Source organism: Hippoglossus hippoglossus, chromosome 1 (assembly GCF_009819705.1).
Source record: "Hippoglossus hippoglossus isolate fHipHip1 chromosome 1, fHipHip1.pri, whole genome shotgun sequence".
NCBI classification, from domain to species: Eukaryota; Metazoa; Chordata; class Actinopteri; order Pleuronectiformes; family Pleuronectidae; genus Hippoglossus; species Hippoglossus hippoglossus.
In genome coordinates this window covers 8,782,415-8,806,831 of record NC_047151.1, presented here as the reverse complement: position 1 = coordinate 8,806,831, position 24,417 = coordinate 8,782,415, and the positions used below count along the sequence as shown (strand labels likewise).

At 40.7% G+C, this 24,417-nt stretch overlaps 3 protein-coding genes across 6 annotated transcripts in view; 2 read left to right on the top strand and 1 right to left on the bottom strand.

Annotated features, from left to right (window-relative positions):
* Positions 1 to 21,960, bottom strand: part of tk1 (thymidine kinase 1, soluble) — a 35,989-nt gene extending 14,029 nt beyond the window's left edge. Inside the window, exons 1-9 of one of the 3 annotated variants that reach the window (XR_004616645.1) lie at positions 21,755 to 21,960; positions 21,551 to 21,582; positions 21,010 to 21,123; positions 20,489 to 20,582; positions 20,184 to 20,273; positions 19,791 to 19,910; positions 18,755 to 18,973; positions 14,105 to 14,118; positions 6,634 to 6,660 (exon numbers count right to left, since the gene is read on the bottom strand). Coding sequence is in view for 1 of the 3 variants with exons in the window: in XM_034612569.1 (XP_034468460.1) it covers positions 18,797 to 18,973; positions 19,791 to 19,910; positions 20,184 to 20,273; positions 20,489 to 20,582; positions 21,010 to 21,123; positions 21,551 to 21,582; positions 21,755 to 21,820 (693 nt within the window). In the remaining 2 variants the exon portion in view is untranslated. Of the gene's footprint in view, positions 1 to 6,633; positions 6,661 to 14,104; positions 14,119 to 18,754; positions 18,974 to 19,790; positions 19,911 to 20,183; positions 20,274 to 20,488; positions 20,583 to 21,009; positions 21,124 to 21,550; positions 21,583 to 21,754 lie in introns of those variants that run through there. The other 2 variants (XR_004616639.1, XM_034612569.1) reach the window with 2 other exon arrangements.
* Positions 440 to 4,839, top strand: si:dkey-93h22.7 (platelet endothelial cell adhesion molecule). Of its 2 annotated transcripts, none has more exons than XM_034611802.1 (12): positions 440 to 596; positions 687 to 713; positions 831 to 957; positions 1,038 to 1,210; positions 2,162 to 2,312; positions 2,825 to 2,929; positions 3,005 to 3,279; positions 3,368 to 3,673; positions 3,753 to 3,851; positions 3,928 to 3,977; positions 4,116 to 4,181; positions 4,270 to 4,839. In XM_034611802.1, the coding sequence occupies exons 1-12, from the start codon at positions 518 to 520 to the stop codon at positions 4,300 to 4,302; spliced, it is 1,491 nt and encodes a 496-aa protein (XP_034467693.1). In that variant the 5' UTR covers positions 440 to 517; the 3' UTR covers positions 4,303 to 4,839. The 2 variants fall into 2 exon arrangements, with proteins under 2 accessions (XP_034467693.1, XP_034467609.1); XM_034611718.1 differs by having other exon boundaries at positions 441 to 596; positions 2,126 to 2,312.
* syngr2b (synaptogyrin 2b) lies at positions 5,995 to 17,614 on the top strand. The gene is made up of 4 exons (XM_034612412.1): positions 5,995 to 6,288; positions 9,554 to 9,791; positions 13,062 to 13,198; positions 15,424 to 17,614. Exons 1-4 carry the CDS (start codon positions 6,178 to 6,180, stop codon positions 15,682 to 15,684), a joined length of 747 nt encoding a protein of 248 aa, XP_034468303.1. The 5' UTR covers positions 5,995 to 6,177; the 3' UTR covers positions 15,685 to 17,614.
* Positions 21,961 to 24,417: the final 2,457 nt, after the last annotated feature.

Below are 24,417 nucleotides of genomic sequence, written 5' to 3'. Positions count from 1 at the left end.
GGTCACTGCGACCTCAGAAAACTATTTTTTGCCCCGTGAACACATCTTCTGAACGCCTCAAGAGATTCCTCTCAAATTTGGCACAAAAGTTCACTTCAAAGGTCAAAGGTCACAGTGGCCTCACAAACATGTTTTGGCCTCTTGCACATGATATCCCAAGTCTGCCTTTGAGGACCTTCAAACAGTTATCATTTGGCCTCATAGATGAACTGATGAAATTTCAGTGACTAAAGGTCAAAGGTCACTGTCGGTCTGACCTCATATGAACCTGGGAAAAAGTGCATCTAGACTGTAACTGCCTTGGTTGGCGGACACATTCAATCGCAATGCCGTGTTTCTAGTTCAAAATAGAACAGTTTAACAGTTAAGACATGAGAGGAGGGAGGGGTAGTGTATTGCTATCAGTTATTCGCACATGTTTCTAAGTGTGTGTGTGTGTGTGCGTGTGTTTATCCACGGTGCGTAAACCCTCGGTTAAAAACTGGAAAAACCTGATGCACTACAGTGTAGCAAAATCATGTTGGAAGTCAGTAGTTGTATGAAAGTCAGTCATTTTTCTTTGAGAATGTTTGCTTCCCTCCTCGTGGTCACGCTGGGTGAGCTAACACAAACCACACAACAGTACGCAATACAGTATCTCAGTTTGAGACTTTAGCATTTTCTTTATTTCTTCTTCCTCTCTGCAGGGTTATGCTACTGCAGAACGGACAGCAGTAAGTTAGTTTTATGGATTCTGTGTGCACAGTCAATTAATAGAAAATATGAGTTTAGAACCCTATAAAGCATTTGAGTGTTTGTGAAATTTTGATTTGTTTATTTGTTTTTAATAGATCAGACATTTCTGGGGATTCCACAGCTGTTTGGCCCTTCAGAGGCTTTGCTGGGAGAAATTGTAGTATTCAAATGTGTAATGCCAAACCACCCAAAGAATGAATCTGTCCTGCTGCAGTTATACAAGTGAGTAATAATACTGTATTCCAAAATGAACCACTGTATTAAAATTAATATAAAACCCTTTTACTATTGACCTCTTCTAGCAAGGATAATGACAAGCGGTTGGGTGAGTCTACCTCCCTGTCTGGGGAAGCTGGAACCTTCACCCTGCTCATCAAACTGTCCCATGAGGGCAACCTGGAGTGTTTGGCCAGAGCACAGAACAACTCTCACACCATGCCCACTGTCAGCAGAACACACCACCTGAGGGTGGTTGGTGAGTCTATTTGTTACCTGAGATCACTGTGCACATTAAGGTGTGTCAACACTCAACACAGTGAGAAACACATTTCTCAAAAAGAGTAGTGGGATGTAACAAGTTACTGTACTTCAGTACATTTTTCATGTATGTTTACTTTACATAAGTAGATTTATTTTTGGTTACTGTTCACTTTAACTCCACTACACATATCAGAAAATATCTGTACTGTACACTGTACACTGCATTACATTACATGTTCACATGTATCACTGGTGAAGAAAAACAAATGAAATTGATTCAGACACTACGATGGTTTTCAGTTGCATCATCTGCACCATTATTTTAAAAATTATATTTGATAGTCTGTATTATTGTTGTATTAAAATATACAGTAATGATGTAGTGAATGTTGCATTAGGGAATAGGCTAAGCTAAAAAAGTAGAAGTTATTTTAATACTTTAAAAAAACGTCATATATATCTATAAATACATATACATATATACATATTTAAACGTATAGCCTAAAAATATAGAAAAATATAAGCATGTAAATAGAGACAATAAATATTGTAACAACAGCAAAAGCAGCATTAATGCAACAATAATAACGTAAAATGTAAAATTTAACATTAATATGATTTAACATAACATTAACATAAATAACTATACACAGAGAAAATAATCATTTGACTTAAGCCAAATGTTTGTCTATCTCCTCCAGCACTGCTCAAAAGGCATGTTGATACAAGGTGTAAGGTGAAAACTGTACAGTTGAGGCATATTATTAGTATTATTTGGAGTGGAAATTTTGACCTGAAAATGGCAGCAGATGACAGTTACGATATCGGTCAACACAGTTTTTAAAATAACTATTAGAGTTGATTTGAAATAAGAGCTTGATCTCATTGTGCTGCTGTGCTTGTCCTGCAGAGGGAGTAAAGGAGGCACAGATTTTTGTTGGTTCAGGTCAAGTAGAGTTGTCGGAGGACGAGAATCTGGAGCTGCTCTGTGAAATTACTGCTGGAAACCACGTGTCCTATAAATGGCAGCAGAATGGTCAGCCCATCTCTCCGTCTCCTAGTCTTCATCTCTCAGATAACAGTCTCTTCATCTCCAGGTCAGTGGAAAACCCATTCGTACACTCCATGGACAGCTGCTGCTGTGTCCCCGAGTGGTTGCTGTGACACTGTCCATGTTGTTGTGAGCAGTCAGAAAAATGTATTTGATTATTTGATCACTCTTCTAAACTATTTTTGGGAGGTACCAAGTGGTTGGTGGGATGTTGCCCTGTGGTTGCTATGGTGATTTTGAGTAGCTTGTGGATATATGTATATGAAGATGGACGACAGGACTGCTCCCCAAAAGTGAAGCCAAAGCCTCTAGATCTCCCGCTGGTTGCTGGCTGATATACTGTATAGGTCATAAACCCTGCCTCATCCATGTTAGTCGACATTGACCAAACTGCAAAGGCAATTTTTTTTTCACAAAGATGTTTTTTGTTATTTTAGGTAGTTCTAATAACACTGATGTTTGTTAAAATGCTAATTTTTTCAAGCAAGTTTGGTTTAAATAAATGATTTGATGCAATCTGCATTTTACTGAAATAATAATAATCGGTGTCTTCCTCAGAACCACTTCAGAAAACATCGGCTATTACACATGCATGGCTACCAACTACTACAACCAAACAGTCTTCTCAACCTCCACAAGTCCTGATGTTGAAATCACAGTCGATCTACTATTTAGCTTTATACCGTATAACTATAGCGACTATGAAGAAGAAAACATCCTCTCACGTCCTGCTCCCTCAGATGTGGTGTCAGCCCCTGATATCTCCTTCACTGTGCTGAAGGAGGATTCCTACAACTACTCTGCTGTGGTCACATGTGAGTCGACGATTGGGACCCTGCCTGTCACCTTTTCACTCTACAACAGGACAGAGCTGGTTGCCAATGTGACGAGTGATAACAGGAGGGCCATATTTAAGTTACCACTTGTCTTGGATCAGTACTCGGGAGAGCTCCAGTGCAACGCGGACAACGGAGCCCAGGTTGCTCACAGTCAGTGGGTGCCCTTGGAAGTTGGTATGATGGCATTGTTTGAAATCGCAGACATGAAGCTATGATACAGATGACTTTTTAGTAATTATCAAATCTATGATGTGTCCTTCAGTCTCAGTTGGCGGGCCTGTGACCATGCACTACGACTCCGACATTGGAGAAAACTTTGCTGTGATTGGCCTGAGGTTGTACTGCAAGGTGGCAAAGGGATCTCATCCACGTTACCAGTGGTTCCTCAACAAAACCCTTCTCCATGACAAAGGAAGTTTCTACTACGTGGTCGACCAGCCGCCAGAACAGTCAATACTCCTGCTGTCTGTGGGGAGGAGCAGCGCTGGGACGTATCACTGCCAAGTGTCTGACAGCTTTGACAACACTACTGCAATAAGCAGTTGGGAGCAATATTTGGATAAAGAAGGTACAGTTGATTCATTAATGTAAAACATCTTTGTCACCAGTGATTACTGCGTTAATTCTTCTTCTTCCTGCTCCTCCAGTGCTGAACCGTCCCCCTGTCTATGTAGTGGCAGTTGTCTTTGGTTGTTTCACAGCTTTGATTCTCCTGGTGTCCGTCTGTTGTATTGGAGTGGTGTACAGTAAGATCACAGATTTCTCCAACATTTTAGAGTTCTGTTTTTTTCTGGTGTTGATCCTTCTCATTTGCTTCTGGAGATAGGGGTCTGGAGATGGAGAGAAGGGTAGTTGCCTACGAAGGCGAGCTGGTTCGTCACTCTTTTTGTATCTGCATCATTCAAAGCTTCAACCATTCATTTACTCCCACAAGAGCAATTTTCACAGCATAGTGTTCTATTTCCGTTGTGTTTTATGTTTTAAACCATGACAGTGCTCTCTTCTCTTAGGATCTGCGTGAGTACGGTGAGGATGCAGGTGTGGTGAGATCAGCCAGAGGGGGTGAATTTGATCAGGTGAGACCAGATTAACCAATGAAATCCATCAGCCAGTCATGTCAGTTACATAAACAAATCAAAGTCTCATGTCTCCTGCACTCTTCAGACATCTGAGGCCTCTGCAGATGAATGGCCCTAAATTGCAGAACAGAAGAAGACGTTGGAGGATGAAACGTTTGAGGCGCCCTGAGGACTTGTCATTTGCTCCATATAATCACACTGCTGTGGTTAAATAAACCCCTGCTCGTGATGCTTCATGTCTGCTCAATGTACCAACATTTATATTGTTTATCTTTAAACAAGGGCAACGCGGGGGTTAGCACTGTTGCCTCACAGTGAGAAGGTTTCCGGGTTTAAAATTCCCGAACGTCGTCTTTCTGTGTGGAGTTTACATGTTTACCACACATTCACCAACAGTCCAAAACATAGGTAGGTAGATTTGGGTTAGGTTGGGACCCATTTATTGACATCACAACACTGTTAACGTTGCTAATCCTCATTATTGTATTCACCTTCACACAGGTAAGAAGCAGTCTGTACTTCAGTTAATCACAGTCCAGTTTCCATTAGCAATTTCAGTTTAACACAATGTAACCACACGCCACATACTCCACACTTGATCTTAGCTATATGCACTTCCTTTGGCAATGTTCTGTTAATACATATGGTCACCAGAGTACTGCTCAAAAATGAAATCAAACGAACAAAAACTATATGATGGCTCCAACAGTGAGTGTGATTGCTTGTTTGTCTCCACATGTTTGCCTTATGATGGACGGAAACTGGCTCCGCCAAATGATCTCTCCCCTCATCTGCCCCCCTCCTTCCCAACCACCTCTCCTCTCTCCCCCACTTCCGCCAACCGGTCGAGGCACATGGTCACCCACATGAGTCTTGTTATGTTGAAGATTCCTTCCTGTTAAAGGGATAGTTCCCCCCCAAAATTAAAATTCATTCATTATCTACTCACCACTATGCCGATGGAGGGGTGGGTGATGTGTTTGAGTCTACAAAACACTTTTGGAGTTTCAGGGGTAAACAGCTTTGCAGCCGAACCCATGTTTGGATGACACCACAGGAGCAGTATGGAGGCATTTTATTTATTTTTTTCTGTTCTTTTTTTGCGTTTAAAGAAGTGGTCACCATTTACTTCAATTGTATTGGGTTTGGCTGCTGACAGTGCTTGCTCTTTGTGTGAACTGTTGGGTTTCTTTAATATTGTATAGTCTCAACCTTTCTTTGTAAAGCCCATCCATCCATCCATGCATCATCTATAGCGCTTATCCTTTAAAGGTTCAGTGTGTAAGATTTAGGTGAAAGGGATCTATTGGTATCAATTGAATATAAAATAATCCTATAGCGATGTTTTTACTAGTGAGTTTCATCTAAACTGTACAAATTGTTGTTTCCTTTACCCTAGAATGGGCCCTTTATATTTAAATACTTTACATTTACATCTGGAGCGAGTCCTCTCTATGGAGGTCACCATGTTTTTTACAGTCTTCCAAACTAGACAAACTAAACACCTTTTGGGTTTTTATCACAACTGAAGGCTACCACAGGTTCTCTTTCTCTCTTCTCATGTTTGGAAGGGAGGGTGAGGTGAGGGGTATTCAGCTGAAACATACAACTTCACCACTAGATGTCCCTAGATTCCACACACTGAGCCTTTCAGGGTTGTGGGACAGAAACTGGAGCCAAATACGAAATAAAGTTCTTAAAGAAAATGAATGTTGTGATTTATTCAAATAAAACTGAATTGAGTGGAATCGAACATGACCGTGTCCCCTGGCTGCTGATATCCGCCCCTCTGACGCGCAGCCGCTGGCGCGCAGCTCCTGTCCCACTGGCTCGACGCGTCCTCGTCTGCAGGAGGTGGCGACAGCAGCGACTCTGTCTCAGCTCACTTTAGTTCCAGTTCAGCCGCCGTGCCGTGTCGTGTCGTGCCGTGCTGTGAGGCCAGGTCAGAGCACACTGTGGGCTCCGGAGGAACTGCCGCTGAACCGGGAGAGACATGGAAGACGCGGGCGGTGCAACTGTGTACGGGGCTTCGCTCGCAGGAGGAGGCTTCGACTTGAACAAGTTTGTCCGACAGCCGCAGACCATAGTGCGGCTGCTGAGCTGGGTGAGTGCCGCTGCCGCTGGAGGAGGGAGTGTGTTCATGTGTTCCGCGGTGTGAGGGGAGGAAGGGGACATTCAACGTGGCCTGGGAACAGGTGCGTTTGGCGAGGAGCCCTCTGACTGACTCTGTGGAGCGGATACATCATATATAAATATATTTATATATGTATCATTTATACATATACAGCATTTATACACATGTTTATTTTGATCCGTGTTGGCCAGAACAACGGGCTACTATCTGCAGCGTCTCCACGGGGGGCGTCATGTTGCGTGCAGCTGGTGTATGACAGCAGCTCGGTGACAGCACAGGTCAACACTGCTGTTGTCAGAAGACAAAAGACAGGAAACACACACACACACACACACACACACAAGTCTCTACTTCTATCTGTGAGGGCCCTCATTAGCACAATACATTCCCTAGCCCCTTACCCTGACCTTAACCATCCAGACTAAATGCTTTACATAAACCTAAACCTAATTCTAACCCTAAAACACAGTCTTAACCCTCAAACAGCCTATTGAAAAAGTGAGGACTGGTCAAAATGTCCTCACTTTCCCAAAATGTCCTCATTTGCTTAAAATAAAATAAAAAAACTGTCACAAATATATAAGCACAGGAACACACACACACTGGAGGCTTACCAGTTGAATAAAGGCTGTATAATAATCCATTGTTGTCTTTACTCTGTTGCTGTGCTTCCAAGCAGCAGTTAACTTTTTTATTGACTTTATATTATGACTCTTGTAAAGTCAGTTGTTTATAATTTTATAATTTAATGTTTTCAAAATGAATATAGACATGTTAGTTAGAAGTGGTATTTGCATAGAGAGGGGTACCCACGTCCCAGGGGAAGATTCTGCACACGGCGGATCACCTGTTGCTAGGTAAATCAAATGGCACAAATTTATATTATGTGGTGAGGACATTGATATGCTATGTGTAAAATGAAACTCAGCCAGACAGGTTGTGGCATCACATATAGTGAGGCTCTGCGTGTTTCTGAGCTCACACACTGAAGGATTAGACTATCTGTCCTTGGCTGCCTCCTTGGTGAAATGAAACTATTAGGAACCTCATTTAATGGGAGTTTTACTGCTTTCATTTTGTTACAGGAGGATCGCTGTGAGGACGGTTGATTTACAGGTCTTCTCTTGAGGCGTAAACCATTTTTTAGGCCTCTGGCTAAAGTTCTGCAGGGTCAGAGTGAGGGAAAAACACGGCTTAACCTGAACACTGGGGTGGATAAAGACTGAGGACAGAATGTGCCCTCGGTTGCCACAACAGTTGTTTATATGCATGCACGGGTGTGTGTGTGTGTGTGTGTGTGTGTGTGTGTGAGTGTGTGTGTGTGTGTGTGTGTGTATTAAAGAGAGATTAGATATCTGTCTCTAGTAAACAGAGTCTGGTGATACCTTCCCTCGCTGACCCTCTCTTACTCTTGGAGAATGTGTTTGTGTGTGGGTCTCTCTTTCTCCCTCTCTCTCTCTCTTTTACACACACACATACAAGCACATATATATACACACACACACATACTTTGCAGCTGTGTCCAACCCATCAAATATTCGCCTCGTATGCCATCCATCTCTGGTGCTTTTATTCTTGCTTCATTGACCAAGCACCTTCAGTAAAAGAAAACTTTGTTTGCTCTGTAACCCCGCCTACATGTCCCACAATGCACCACACCCGTTCCCAGAACAAGGAAGAGTCTTGTTCTAGGAATAGGCATCTCATATTCTTCAGCTATCTTGACTGTAGTAAATGCAGATCTGGTGGTTTTAGTTTATGTGTAAATACAAGACACCATTATTTCAGGCAGAGATTCGTAACATTAACCGAAACAATATACTTTTTGTTCACATGGGACATTTAGTCGTTTATTTGACATCTGTCACTCAACACTTTCCATCTGTGTATTTATGTCAAGCGACATCCATCTGCTCCTCTAACAGTCCCCATCTCACTTTTGTCTCGTGTTTTGGAAGTCCCCGTGTTCACGTCCCTCAACGTCTCTCCTGCTCAAGTCCATTTACCTTTTGTCTCGCAGGATTACGGCCTCGCCTCCTTCCCACGCGTTAAACAGTCCCTGTCTATCCTCCTCCCAGATCTCATTATGAGTGTTGTTAGGGACGTGGTGGCATCTCCAGAATCACATGGCAGGCAGCTGCACTCAGAAGTAGGTCACATGGTTAGGTGGGTAACCAGAGCAGACAGTAACAGACCACGGGACGCTCAGAGGGACCTGGCAGCAGTTAACGCTCTTCGATTTCTGAAAACGAGAACTTGAGGGTGTTTCAAGAGTCAGCAACAAGAAAAGACTGTGGGCGACGTTGCTTAATACTCTATGTTGGATTTAAAGTAGAAATGGATACAGGTGTTTGTGAAATTGTTTTCCATTCCAAACTGCCTGTTTGGAATGTGCTGTCTGTGTTATTGCGTTACTTCAGAATTATTCCTCATCATTAGTGACTCCTCCTCAAACAGTTCTACAATATACTTCTACAATTGTTTGTGTGTTGGATGTTGTGTGCAAAGCTTTTTATAAACAGTCTATGGTGCAGAGTGAAGTTAGAAAACTTTACGTTCATCCTATCTGGTTTATCTGCAATGAAGCTGTTTCGCATAATCAACCGGATTCTGTTGTTGACAGAATATTTTCTCACATAATTTTAGTCTGATGACTATAGTTATGTCTTCTCTAAATGTTACTCAAAGTAGACACAAACTAAACCTGGGGAGGTTTGCTTATTTTGTCATGTTGTGATTCATTTTAAGGATATTAATGTTTAGATCGCCCTCTTTTGTTTTCCATTTGGGCGGCTGTTGTCTTGATTGCAAAGTCTTTTGAAAGCAGACTCAAATTCCAAATGTCCAGGTGTCTGTGAATGCACCACCAAGGAAGAGTTTACCAAATCATTCCTTGAACTGAAATGAGGACAATGATGTGAGCTTGACACAAAATAAAGTCGATTATCTGTTTGATAAGTCTGATTGTAGATTTTCATATTGTTCAGGAAACATATAGTTGCCTGAAAGGCTGTAATTCAGACTCAAAACATTTAGTTTTAACATTTGGTGAGGAATAATGTACGGTATGCAGTGAGAAGTTAATGGATAAACTTGAAGTAAACTGCGAAATGCACCTCTAACTGAGATAGTTGAGTCTTTGCAAATCATTGATGGTTTAAAAATTTGAAATAAATCTCATATTCCTTCACATTACATTAATTGCCACCTTCCTCCTCTCTGTGTTTGGATGTAGATATTTGCCATGGTGGTGTTTGGCTGCATCACAACAGAGGGATACATCAACAGTCCCCTAAGTGCCGAGGCAAAGTGCATGTTCAACCAGAATAACTCGGCATGTCAGTATGCTGTTGCCATTGGGGTGATGGCCTTCCTGGCCTGCGTGGCCTTCCTGGTGTTAGATGTTTACTTGCCTTTCATGAGCAATGCACAGGAGAGGAAGTACGCTGTCATGGCCGACCTGGGATTCTCAGGTGAGCAAAAACTCTATTGTTTAAAACTAACATTAAAACTACTCAAAACTAGCATAATCTCTATTTTTATATTAGCAATGGATCAAATTACCATGTGTCGTCTGAAAGGTGCCACTCATAGTGACAAGCCTTCATGAAATGATTACCAATTCTGCAGTAACTTACAGCTGTGCACTGTTTTAGCTTCTTTTAGCTCATTGTTTTGGTTTTACAGCTTGCATCTTGTGAAGTTAGTACACACCTGACCTTACCTAAGCTGCTTTCAGACACGCACTTAAGACATTTTCCTTACATTTTCTGGAGGATCTGTATGTGAGAACACAAATGTCGAAGTTAGTTGCTCCGGACAATTTCCCGAACTTTTCCTGCCCGCCCCCCAGTAAAAATTATGATGTTTTGAACACGAGATAAATGCAAAACTGAAAATAAAACCAATTTCACGATGAAAAAGGTGCCATAAACGTAGAAGACGCAGACAAAGAACACAACTTAGAAGGATGTTAAGATTCAACAGATTTTGATGAGAAGAGCAGATGCTGGTTTTGATGTGTTGTAAATGAAAACCCTGTGTTTTCCCAGCTAAATGTATAGGTCATGTCCTGCCTCCTGCTCGCGCTACTCTGGTGCCACACCTCATCTAAATGTTCCAGACATTTTCCTGTTGTTGTGAATGCATCTCCTGCTGCGTTCATTATATGTGAAAGGCAAACATTGTTCATGTCTGAATACGCCTCTAGTAAGGTTAGCAAACAACTAGAAAGTCTTGTAAAATGCCTCATTTTGATGCCATAAAACTTGTATCACTAGAAGAGATTGTTTCACATCTTAAATCCTCCTGTACTGTCTTGATCTGCTGCCCGCAGATTTCTCCAAGGTTTTGTTGCCTGACAACAGATGTGCTGCAGATAGTCAATAGTTCTTTACTATCAGGAGTTTTCCCGGAAAGCCATGAAAGCCTCAGTCAGTAAACCCTTTAAAAAAAATAAAATCTGCATCCTTCCGTTCTGAGTAATAATAGGCCCATACTAAACCGGTCACCTATCACTAAAATCATTGACAATGCTGTTTTAAGTCATTTCTTTCTGTAAAGACATTTGCCAGTCTGTATTTTGACCCCACCACAGTATGAGACTGCTCTTATCAAGGTTTTGAATGACTTCAATCTCTGTCCTCGTGCTACTAAACCTCCTTGTTGCTTTTGATACAGTTGATCACAGTGTATTAAAAAACAGACTGGCGCACTGTGTGGGTCTTTCTGAATGTGTCCTGAACTGGTTCAAGTCCTACATCCATGACAGAGACTACTTTGTATTATGTGCTAGATGCCTATCAGAGCGTCTCCCAATAACGTGTGGAGTGCCGCAAGGGTCGATTCTTAGACCTCTGTTGTTCAATCTTAATACGCCTCAATTAGCCAATATGATTCAAGATGGTATGATTTCTTATCACATGTATGCAGATGAAACACTGGGCCACCAAACAACTATAGCTCATTGAATTCCTTATTAAAGTGCATGAAACACGTTAATACCTGGATGCTTCAAAATTTACTGCAGTTAAATGAGGACAAATCGAAGTTATTCTCTTTGTTGCTGGAAGAAATACTCAGACTCTCTCCTGACTTTAACAGCCTGTCATTGAAAAATCTAAAATCAAGCTTGACACCATGTTGTTATCCTCAATTCAAACCCTAATTTCAGAAATCACATTAGCTCAATAACAAAATCAGACTTCTCCCATCTCAGAAATATGGCAGGGATCATAGACTTGATGTCAAAACTCAATCTGTAGAAATTTGTAATTCCATTTATCTCCAGCAGGCTGGATTGCTGCAATGGTTTGCAGGTCGGACAGCTCCAGCCGTACCAGAATACTGCTGCCGTATGAAGAACCAAAATAAGCTTGACCAGTTCTCAGATCACCTCACTGGTTTCCTATCTCTGAAAGAATTGACTTTAAAATGATTCTGCTGGTTTATAAATCACTGAACGACCTAGGTTAAAAATATTTGTTTGATCTCCTGAACCAGTATAAATGTTGTAGACCACTTAGGTCAACTGGTTTGCAATTATTGGCTGTTCTGAGGGTTAAGACTAAATACGACAAAGCTGCTATTAACCACTATGCTAAAATACCAGAAGATCTGAGACTATAAACACCTTGTAATCATAAGTGTAATCACAAGACTTACATTTTTATAATTATTATAATTATTATTGTTATTGTTATTATTGTTACTACTAAGATGTCTGAAAGTTTGTTTATTTATTTGCTTTATTGTGTGTCCTTGGATTGTCTCTGCTTGCTTGCTTTTGGTTGTACTTTATTAAGCAATTTGAGTTGCCAGTAGTATGATATGTGCTTTACAAATACATTTACCTTTCCTGGCATTGGTGAAAGCTCGTCTGGATAGAGATGGTTTCCCTTGTAAATGCCATTTTAAAACTAAAACTAAAAGGCACTGTTAATCTATGTATGCTGAAAGCCTATTGCCAAATGTTTGATAATGTGTTACCCACACTTAAGATGACTATGTCTAAAAGAAAATGCTTCTTAGTGCAGAAATAATAGAAGTAAGCATGGTGGTAGTACTAAAAAGGGCTTGCAGACACAGTGGCTGGTAGTAAAATATTCTCAGGACACTCAGTTTTTATTTGTGTGAGAGACGCAAATGTTGATTTTACCCCAGAGAAGCTTTTAAAGGATGAAAGTCATGAGAGGGCAGTATCTTCTAATCCCATTTTTTTCTCCACAGCATTATTAACCGTTCTTAAGCCTCTGAATGGTTGTTTCTCCTCATAAGTTCCCCATCTGAGTTTTACTTTTCTCATTTACTGTAAATGTGAGCCTCTTCGTACAGAAAGCCTCTGATTGTTGGTGTAATGTGGGACAGACCGCCTGCCTGTGTTCCTGACATAACACAAAATGTAGGGCCTATTATTCCTCGAAGCGTACAGTAGAGGAGCAAGCAGCAGGGTGGGGGGGGGGGTGGGGGGGGGGGGGGGTAGAACAACCTCACAGATTCTGCTAAAATGCAAACAGGCAAATCACAGTCATCCATTCATCAAGGAAAACAAAGAAGTGGTAGTTTGTGAAACAGCTTGTGGTCATTCGAGCAGATGGTGACAGGAGAGACCTTTTTGTTCTGTCGACGTTTTTCTTCCTTTGTGTAGTTGAATTAATTTTCATATCATTTTCAGTGCTTGTGATGTTGTTTCACACAGTGTGGAAAAATGATCATTCATTCTGCGTCATCTCTGTGTTTTCTAGGGGTGTGGGCCTTCCTGTGGTTCGTGTGTTTCTGCCTGTTGGCCAATCAGTGGGGTCGCACTCATGATGACAGCGGTATCCCCCGCGATGCTGCACACGCCACCATTGCCTTCTCATTCTTCTCCATCGCCACCTGGGTGAGCAGGACTGTCTGTGTTTTTATTAAAACAGCTGAAATGTTACCATGTCACTTCAACACTGAGCGACAGCTGGAGTAAGAAGTTTAATAATATGATTGTTGCCCGGACTAAGATCTGACACTTAGGAGATAACTAGTGGTGCTTTTTGCCAATGAAGTTTATAAATTAGCTTCAGTTTTACCTCCAATGAAGATAAAACCAAACTTTTTCTGATAAGATCCATTTTGAAAAGAGAGAAAACCATTAATCATCTGGGTAATCCTGCCTCACAAGTGTATCCAGCAGTGAAAGGTCTCTGGGTTACTCTTGACTCAGACCTTAGCTTCAAAAACCATGTTGATAATATTACAAAGCCGCCAATTTCCAACTTAGAATTACCTCGGGAGTTAAGCTTTATCTGTATCAAACTGACTCATGCCTTTATCTTCTCATGATTAGATTACTGTAACGTCCTGCTAACTGGCCTCCCCAAGACAGTACTACTGACCATATCACTCCAGTACTCACCTCTCTACACCGGCTGCCTGTATCCTATAGGATCGGTTTCAATGTTCTTTCATTGGATTTTAAAGCTCTTAGTGAAATGGCATCAAACATAGTCAGAATGGCAAACACCCTGTTCAGACTGGCTTCCTGCTGGGACATATGTGGCCACATTATTTTTCAAGTGTGAATGCAAAAACGTCCCGGGCCACATATGAAGAACCATCTCCTCAGCTGAAGTCTCTGACCCGCTACAGTATAAATGTATTTTAACTCTTCTCAGTGTCCATACATTGATTTGTTTGTAGCCATAATATCGACACTGATCACCACATTGACACTTTTCTTAAATGGGTAAAATCCGAGCTGTGCATTCATTCATTCAGCCCCTCCTGACTCCTCTCTCTCGCTCGCTCTAGCGTCACACAGACACATGCAAACACTTACATCGGACGCATCATTAAACTCAGACTGGTTTAAAACAATGTAATTTGGTCTTAATGACCACTTATGACATATGTGATTATTTGCATATAGAGCGGTGACGAGAGACTTGATCATAAGTGGTCACAGGAGACACATTCAGGACGTGTTGTAATACCACGTGCGAACAGACAAACTTAACGCTGATCTCTCAGGTGTTGACAGAGGTTAAACTTGCTGAATCAGTCTTAAGTGCCGATGCCCCAAAACTATGGAACCCTCTCCCACTGCGTACCTGACAATCAGACTCTGCTAAGGATCAACTCACAACAATCACTCTGGCTTTCCCTGACACCAGGAACCTTGTGTTTTACCAGACTGTTCTACCAACCTTAGTGGACTCGATCCTATTTTATTGGTCATATCATTTTATTGTCTCTGGTTTTGCAGTGACTCTCTGTCTTTTATTCTTTTATTATATTTTTTTTTTTTTATTGTTTCATGCACGTCTAACTGATTTTATGCTTTTACCTTTTTGTGAAGCACTTTGAGTGGCATGAAAGGTGCCACATAAATATAATTCATTATTATTATTACTCATTTAAAGCTGCCATTAACTGCAGTTCTTGCAGGAAACTCACCTAAAACCTGCTTGAGATTGTGACATTTAGGGCTGAAATTAATTATTATTTTTATCATTGATTAATCTGTTGATTATTTTCGTTGTGTGGTCCACAACAATTTCTGGAAACCCTAAGATGTCCACAAACCCAAGATATTCACTTTACTGTCAACAGAGGAGAAAAGAAACCAGAAAATATTCACATTTATAAAGCTGAAATCAGACAATTTTGAATTTTTCTTAAAAAAAAGACAACACCTAAACCAATTAATTGAAAATCAAAATAGTTGGTGATGAATTTATGAGTCGATCGCTGATGAATTGTTGCAGCCCTACTTATTGTGTTGTGTTTAATGTCAAACCTTTGCCTGGTAACACAGCTGAAGTCACTGATGGTACAAGGTTCTCCAGGTTGGTGCGTTTAAGTGCTGGAAGGGACGTCTAACGTTTGACTCTTTTGTGTCAGCAGAGACATTTTATTGCAAGAGACTGTTTTAAAGTTGAGCCATAGACTTCCATGCTCTGTAGCTTTTGCACTCTTCCAATAATAGATGAACAAGAAAAAGATTACCCTATTGTCCAAATTTTTAAAACATCCTCAGCATTAGTGTGAAGTCAAAGTGATTTATCAAAACGATGCATAATCTTTCAATGGACCTGGACTGACCTTTACATTTCTCATCTCACTGTGCAGGGAATCCTAGCCTACTACGGGCTGGTTCGTTTCCGCCGTGGTGTCACTGAAGTTACCCTCCCGAACCACGCAGAGCCGCCATCAGATCACCACACCGCTTACCCTCCGACCTACCCCCCCACCACCTACAACCCCACCACCTACACCCCTACCAGTTACGCAGCCTATCCCAGCAGCATGCCCGACATGCACCAGCCGCCTCCCTTCGCCTCGAACCCTCAGCCGCAAGGAGACGTGGGCTACCAGCCACCCAACTACTGAGGCAAAGGGAGCTGACGCGGGCGAGGTGGTGTCCCCACTCATCTGTGGATAGAGTGATTGGATTTGCACTGCACAGACACGGAGCTGTATCATATTGATGTGGTTTTACGTTTGATTTATTAAATTTGTTGTTCTCAGATGTGAGAACCTGAGCAGTGCAACTGCGAGTCACAGATGTGGGACACTGCGGTTTACTTCCAACGGTCTGCGGTCGGATCTTGATACGTCAGACAGGAGTGTCGAGATTAGTGCTGACGATGATTAAGCAATCTATCTTTAGACCTCTGTGCAAAGATGCAACTCTTACCTCAAATGGGCCGATCCTGAAGGGGAGAGGGATGATGGAATGTACCCGGGAGGTCAAAGGTCACATCATGTGACTTTATGAAGCTCCAGTCAGAGTGGAAGAAAAAAAGCACGTAATGTGTTTACACCTTACTCTCTGTTGGAACCTGAGAATGTGCATTTGTACATAATTGTCGCTATGCAAAGCTGCCATTTTTACGGTTGTATGTGCGATTTACTTTCTTATTTAGTTTAGTGGATTTATTTTCCCCCTCAGTGCAGTTAGAGTATCTCGAGGCTGTTAATAGTTTAGGATGTAAAATTAAATAGTACAGTGGGAAACAACCTTTATAAAGCCAAATGTCCTGTGATTGTGGGCTATGGTTGGATTTTGCAGTTAGCCATATCACCATAAAACACCTTTTGAAACAAAGTTTTAGGGGTTAAATAATCTTTGTACTGCAGTAAAAACATTAGTGTTCACCATCTCAACTGATACTGGTTTAAAAACAATCTTCAGGTTGATGATGACAGGAAAACAACGTTGGAAACCCCCCATTTCCTGAGCTGTGACGATGGCTTTAATGGCCTTAATGTGTTAAACTTGCCAAACTGCAGAGTCATTCATTGGACGTGCGTAGTCAACGTTGCTCTTTAAACCTGCAGCTAACGTTCAGATAGTGAGGAGGGAGGGGAATGTAGATAACCATGCACTTATTGAACAAGTTTATCCACTGAGCATGTCCTATTTCTGAAGTCATTCATTAACCACTAGTAACAATGCTTCTTCTTCTTCTGTATGAGTAGTTTGACCTCACACCTGCTCCAAGGTCTCAGTGACATGATATGTCCTGTTTACACACCTAGTCCGAGCTGTTGGAGGCAGACTGCAGCGTGTGTGTCTTTGAAGATGACAGATTAACACTTTAGCCTGCGACAGTGAGAATCACACAGCTGTCCTGGTTTCCTTTGTGCCACTCAGTGGTGTTTATCAGTTTGACACCTCAACCGCCTTCCGGCTGTCGTAGCTCAGTTGAAGTGACAGATAATAATTGGCCTGAGATCAGTTTCTTTTATTGTTCCAAGGTTGTTGTGGAGGTGTAGGCTGACTTCAGACATGACACCATTGTCTGAGACCATATATCTGATGCTATACCACAAATTGAATGTGATTATATTCATCAAACTTGACATTGTCATTTGCAATCATTAAAAAAACTGATTATATGTTTTGACCCACCTGCAGTGCATAACCCACTGAACCCACAATGTATGATTAACACTGCTGATGATTTGTCTTTTGTATCTGAAGGAGAAAACTGAACTCAAGTTTTTTTGGGGAAATGAAAGTGAATGAGAGCAAACTGTCCCGTGATCAAATACTGACACTGTTATATTTCAGTTAAACAGCTGCACTCGAGTGATTTTCTTTTGCTTGATTTCATGCTCTGGAAAATCAAGTTAAAACTATTGTGTGAAAACTTGTATTAATGTTAGACCACTGCTCGTATTGAATAACTCAACTGATCATGAATTTTAAAAAATTGTTCCTTTGGACTTTCTGTCTCCAGCATCTTCCTGCACACTATTGTAATGGTAATGAGGATGTTGACTCATGAGCCCACATTAAATTTACAATGAGCTTGCCAAGTTAACTGTTGATTTTTTTGTAGATTTAGTTATATTGTAACTAAATATAGATGTGAGAAGACAGGAACTTGTCTTATTATTCACATGATCTCAGCTTGATACGACACCTCCTCCAAAGAGCGGCCATTTGTTAGCCTCTGTCAGGATTATGTAAAAACTACTGAAGTGTTTTTCCATGAAAGTTTGTAGAGGGGAGAAACATGACCCAAGATAAACCTTACATTTTTGAGAGAATCCGGATAATCAGGCTGATCCAGGAATTCTGTATCCCTTTCTCCAATATGGCAGGATACAGTGTTTAACCAAGGTGCAGCTACGCACTCTCAAAGTCCCTTCTGGGTTTTTCTTAATCACCGAAGTTGTGATGTTGCCATTATCTGTTGGTGTAAGGAGCATGACTTTCTTCAAATCATTTTGTTTATAGAATAAAATCACTCACAGGATGTTCGGACATAGTGAGACCATAGACAAATATTTTTGACTTTATCTCTACTACAGGTTATATATAGTACAGCCTTCCAGGATTTTAACAGGTTATTTTGGTCCTCTGTAGCATGTGAGGGCTTTGGATTACACATCACTGAAGGGAAACAGTCAAAACACTTACTTTTAATAAATTTGTGTAGAAGAGCATTTCAACTGTTTCGAAACCATAAATTTTACTGTTGTACTGCTCCTGGTCAGCCATATATAGTGAAACAGACTTTTCCACAAATTCATAATAAATGATGGCAGCACATACATTTTTAAGATAAAATAAATTATAACTTTAGTCACCAGGAAACCTCTAGTTAAAGAAGGTTAAATTGCATAAATATTTCAGATGTTGATTCTATTGTAGTGAAGCCTACGTCAGTGAAATATTAGCTGGTTCATGCATTTTTTCCCCACGTTTTTCAAGTGCACATCCCCATCAATAAAGTAATAAAACACAGAAAAAGTAGGTCAACACTGTTTGACACCAAATACATAAGAAACAAACTGAGCTGATAAAACTCAATACCACTGTACACGCACCAAGATACCTAAAATACCAACAAATGCCAATCATTTTAAAGTATGTCAGTTTTAAAAAATGTAAGTTTTGTCCAATGCTCTTGCATATACGCACACACAAATTAATTGTTCAATTCCTCAACTCTCCCCAGATCTTGTGCTACATGTCTGGTTTTAGCGTTCAGAGATGGAGAGAGGAGAAAGGTTTCCGGGGAACTCCACAGTCTATGATTTTTCCTGAGGGATGTTGTGGAGTTTCATTCCTGAAGGGAGTGCTGTTCTCTTTTTCCTCCATTAGACCCCCGTAACACCTTCTACACACCGCCAGATATTTGTCTGCTCCGCCGATCACTTCCACCTACGGCACAAACAAACAATAAATGTCCCGTTAGGAAAAATATTGAAAGATGGAAGAGGCATCTTTCTTTTTCACATTGTCTGGAAATGCACCAAATCGACCTGCTCTTCACTTAAATGTGGGGAGGTTTGTGGCAGAGACACACTATCTCAATAATGCTCAGTAATTATTTGACCTATAAAACTAAAAAAAGAATTAAAAGTAAAATATAATCACTTTAGATATTAATTGAAAATATACATGGTCAGGTATTTCAGATAATAAAAAAAAAAACTTCCCTTTAAATAAAAGGCCCTGTTCAGACCTGGTATTGACATTTGGTAGAGAGATCTAATCATAAGATGGAAACTTAAAGTTTGTCTGTTCACATCTGGTTTTTAAAATGTGTCCTGAATGCATCTCAAGTGAGTATTTGAGGTCAGATCTCACTTCCCTGCTGTATGTATGAACAAACATCATTTCTGTTCACAAAGGCCTAATTGTGTTGTTTTACACAGTCTGACTATACACAAGTGTCTGTTGTCAAATCAATGTGCTGCAGTTTGCAATGAAATAAAAACCCATTTGGGGAAAAAAAATTTGAAGAATTGGTTACCATTTACTTAAATTGTATTGGATTTGGCTGCAACGTGTTTTACCCCCCGAGACTCCAAAAGTGGCAAAGTGGTGTGTAGATAATGAGTGAATTTTAAGTTTTGGGTGAACTATCCCATTAAGCTGTCCACCTGTAATTGGATCATCCAAATCAAACGGTTACAGCAGGTCTGAAAAGGGCCCAAATATTGTTCAGTTTATTGATGCAAGATTGCCTCCTCACCTCCTTCTCTGATCCTATCCTCTTGGTGTAGGCAGCTTCTTTGTAACACTGCATGCAGACAGCGTGGAGCTTCACCACGCTCTCTGCCAGAGGGACGAGATTCAGGATGTTTCCAAATGGCTGCAGGAATGCACAAAACAGCAGGAAAACAGTCAGGTATAATTACATTACAAGGACAGAAGAGACACTATAGTGTGAAATAATGAGCACATTGAAAGAGTTGAGGAGCTGCGCATGCAGATTGTTCGCAGTACATCCTCAAAAATGTTTGGCATTTTGTTGTGTCTAAACCCATCGTGATACTCTGTCTGACCCTTGAGCATCCACACAGTGCCTGTTTGTTAATAAGAACCAGCATCACGCTGAGGGGGAGAGACAAACAGGAAAACTTACCTTTCTCTGGAAAGTTCCATCCAAGGCAGCTACAATGATTGTCTTTCCTAAATTGGCCATCTCCTCACAAAAATCCACCGTGTCTGGAAACTACAAGAACATAAAATTTTTTTTTTTAAAAATCACAGATTTAGTGGGCGACCTCCTGACACTCAAATGTGTTAAGACAAAGAATTTGTGAAACACACGGTTCCTCTAAATTAGAACTTTTCACAAGTCCACAATAATACACGTTGTGTTCATCCTGGAGGGGAAATGTCTAAGCCCAAAAAAGAAAGCGGAAAATGTAGAGTTCATATACTTACAAACTGTCCTTCATCAACTCCAATGACACAGACTTTCAGTGCCAGAGACCTCACATCCCCCAGACTGTTGGCTGGTACAGCCTCCATTGTGCTTCTAAAAGATGGACAGGATAAAAGGTGAGATAATTGTGGATAAAGGTTTCACACATTACTTTCTGCTTTTATAAATATGAATAATAGATCATAAGAAGCTACATAATCTCACCACTAGTGGTCAGGTTTTGCTCAAGTGAGAGACAATCCAATTTTGTCTCCTTTTTTTCTATCCAAATTTAACTTTAGAAAAAGAGGGAAACGCTGTACTTTTTCATTATAGGAACCCACCCCTATAAATTGATTAATATCTTTTGGATCTAAACTCTTGCACGATTTTCCTCTCTCCTCTTTGTTCCATCATTTGTAACTAGGTATGTGCAAACAAATGTAGTCTCACATTTTTAGTAAGAGGGCTTCTTTCCTATAGACTTTATTTTAACATGAATGTCTGTACATGTGAACAACTTAGTGAAATAAAAACTTACTTGTCGTGTGTAGCCATGCCTGTGTCACTGTATCGTTGGTCTTTGGCATATTTAATCACCAGGCAGTTGTACTGAGCTATCTGGAAGCGGCGCACTCTCCTCATCAGCTCAGTGCTACAAAGTAAATGACAATCATTTTTTGAACTTCAGTAAAAACCCATCCATATATTTTGTTCATGCAAACACAACATACATCAGTGCAGCTATGTGACAGTGGATCTCCGACACTGGTTTCATTCTACTGTAGTTTTACAAATCAACATTTTGTAACATGTTAAGTATGAAGTACAGAATCAGTGTGAAGTGACATTTAAAACGTAGGTGCTAATATAGAAAGTGCACGAGCTGCACACGTTACAACAGACGCTTCGTATTGCTTCCAGTGATGGGAGTAGTTTAAACAAAGCAGATTTGGCGGGATGGGGAAGTCTGCGCGGTCTGTATTGTTTTCACTTTACTCTAAAGGTTTGAATATAAAACGAGCCGCCAGCTGCACATGTACCGACACCTGGTGTTTTAACGTTGTGAATGGGTAACTCACCTTTTGCCTGAAAACATGGGTCCGAAGATGATCTGCAGAAAACAGCACAGACAGTTCAGGTCGGTGGGTCTGCAAGCACCGTATTCATTCACATGCACAGTGACGTTAACATTAGCATCGTGCCCTGTTTGTTCCTAATTCAAACGATGTTAATTTGGCTACATGTTGACATGTTTTACACAACAACGTTAGAGTGACACGAACCTGAATCTGTCCCCGGGCTTTCCTCGGTGAGTTTGGAAGAACTCTCTGGAAATCCACACAGTCCATTTCTATTAAACGTTTAAATATCAATAAAGATGCTAAGAAGAAAATAAGAGTAGTATTGTTGTTATATTCTCTCAGAAGCAGCAGCTCAGAAACAATAAGTTGAATGTGGCGCGCCTGCAACTATCAGCGGTTGTTTTATGCAGGAAGGTTTTTTGATTGGTTAGGATTAGGGGAACAATGCGTGTAAGCCAATCAGAGGGAGGAAGGGGCGGGTCTACTTCCACCCATGGCGGGGAAAGTAACGTGCCTTTACAACCAATCAGATGTGTGTTAGCAGCGTGATGGTACCACAGTCGACCAATCCGAGCACAGAGTACTGGACACGCGCTTGTGTTTGGATCTCTGTGTGATTTGAAGCGAACAGTTGCAGCGCTCGTTCCCGAGAACATTATACTGACATCAAAACATCCTCACATATGAAGACACAACATTACTGTGCATGTGGAGGACACCCATTAACCGCCATTGTCTGTGTCTTTACAACACAATGCAGTATCAGAGACAGGCCTGTATTAGATCTCAACAGGGAGATTTGCTGTGATGCAGCAGCAAAGATGACAATCAAACAACAGACATTAGAAGAAATAAACAAGGAAGGAACACAAGCAAATAAAAAAAATACAAATAAATTTGTCTACTGGATGCCTAAATTTCCTATCCATCTATCTATCTATCCATCTATCCATCTATCTATCTATCTATCTATCTATCTATCTATCTATCTATCCTTCTATCTATCCTTCTATCCTTTTATCTATCTATCTATCCTTCTATCCTTCTATCTATCCTTTTATCTATCTATCTATCCTTCTATCTATCCTTCTATCCTTTTATCTATCTATCTATCCTTCTATCCTTCTATCTATCCTTTTATCTATCTATCTATCCTTCTATCCTTCTATCTATCCTTCGATCCTTTTATCTATCTATCTATCCTTCTATCTATCCTTCTATCCTTTTATCTATCTATCTATCCTTCTATCCTTCTATCCTTCTATCTATCTATCTATCTATCTATCTATCTATCTATCTATCTATCTATCTATCTATCTATCTATCTATCTATCTATCTATCTATCTATCTGTCTATCTATCTGTCTATCTATCTGTCTATCTATCTATATACAGTGTGCAGAATATAGTCATTGAATTGCACGGGTAGAAATGTATTGCACAGTAAAAATAGTTGAATATGATTATGTTTGTTTGTTTTACGGAGGTAATGCACATTAATTAACATGCAACATCCAACATATGAATCAATCAGATTTTGCTATTTCCTCATTCTGTTGTATAGTCAACTGGCTATTGGGTAATGGCTGGGTAATTTACCACAGTTACCCTCCATGTGTTGTGTTAGTGGGCACCATCACACACACACGAAAAAGTATAATGTCTGGTATACGTGTTCATGCGTGTTGGCAGAATAATTGATATGTGCAAAACTATAGTGTTCATGTGTGTAGGCTATTTTCTCAGCAGACGATTTTACTTTTCATAGTTGGGAAAGTCTTTGATTTTGACAAAGGGCCCCTCTTCAAACCTCAGTATCTGTTAATAAACAGGACTTTGCTGAGCTTTCACTGTACATTTTGTTGTGTCACATACCAGGAACCAAATGAAGTGTGTGAGTGAACACAAAAAATATTCCTGATATAACACCTATGTGCATTTTCCAATGTTAAACCTCATTGCTGTATATAAAGTCATCCTGACATGTGAAGGTTTGTGGATGTTTTTATTTTTCTGTTTTTGTGAAGGGCTGCCCATGGCCTTTTTCAATAAGAACATTTGAGAAATTATAATAATTTGAGCATTAAAAAAACAACTTGGCGGCCGTCGGTCAGTTTACGTCACATCATGAACTTTCTCATGGATGACAGGCCCTTGGGTGCTCAGTAAGAGAAGGAGAAGTACATGGCTATTTCACTTGTGGGTAAACTCTTCCATTAATCTATTATGATGCAGTTTTTTGTGAGGTTCCATGTTTCATTCTGTCTGAGTTAAATAGCTATAATTCAACATGTTATGCTGAAAATGATGTTGATGTATGATGTTTTAAATCCTCAAGAGTTGTACAAGTGCACAAGCAACTGGACTTACCTGTGTTTCTTGAAAACAAAATACAAGTAAGTCCAGTTGCCTGTGTGCACTTGTGCAACTCCTGAAGTTACCATGACCTGGATGACTGAGAATCTTCAAAGAGGTGTTTTACGATCTGTTAACAACCTGCCCAGTAACGGGGGTGTGTCCCCCCGTCGCTACTACCGATTGGATGGTTTAGTGAGTTCCTCGGTTTGGCCCCGCCCCTGGCGGAGCGCCGAGAAGACGATCAAACTTATTTTAGAGTAAGTAAAAGTCGTAACAAGGTTTCCGTAGGTGAACCTGCGGGAGGATCATTACCATCACCTCGGTGGACTCCTGGCTCTGTGCACTTTAGAGGACAAATTACCCCAAGTTGGGATTCAGACCAAAAACAAAGCAACGTTACAGGGGGCTACGTTGGAGGTGGCACTGGAGACGATGAAATATGATCCACTAAGTCCGACCAGCCTCCGGACGCTTAGGGACTCGCACACAGGCCACTGCACCTGCGC

What these genes read in the sequence shown, in the direction of transcription:
- si:dkey-93h22.7 (XM_034611718.1), top strand. Translation starts at nt 518, where the DNA reads ATGTTGGAAGTCAGTAGTTGTATGAAAGTCAGTCATTTTTCTTTGAGA. An exon ending in GTCCTGCTGCAGTTATACAA is followed by an intron (nt 958 to 1,037) that starts GTGAGTAATAAT and finishes GACCTCTTCTAG; the next exon opens with CAAGGATAATGACAAGCGGT. An exon ending in GCAATATTTGGATAAAGAAG is followed by an intron (nt 3,674 to 3,752) that starts GTACAGTTGATT and finishes CTGCTCCTCCAG; the next exon opens with TGCTGAACCGTCCCCCTGTC.
- syngr2b (XM_034612412.1), top strand. Translation starts at nt 6,178, where the DNA reads ATGGAAGACGCGGGCGGTGCAACTGTGTACGGGGCTTCGCTCGCAGGA. An exon ending in TAGTGCGGCTGCTGAGCTGG is followed by an intron (nt 6,289 to 9,553) that starts GTGAGTGCCGCT and finishes GTTTGGATGTAG; the next exon opens with ATATTTGCCATGGTGGTGTT. An exon ending in TCTTCTCCATCGCCACCTGG is followed by an intron (nt 13,199 to 15,423) that starts GTGAGCAGGACT and finishes CTCACTGTGCAG; the next exon opens with GGAATCCTAGCCTACTACGG.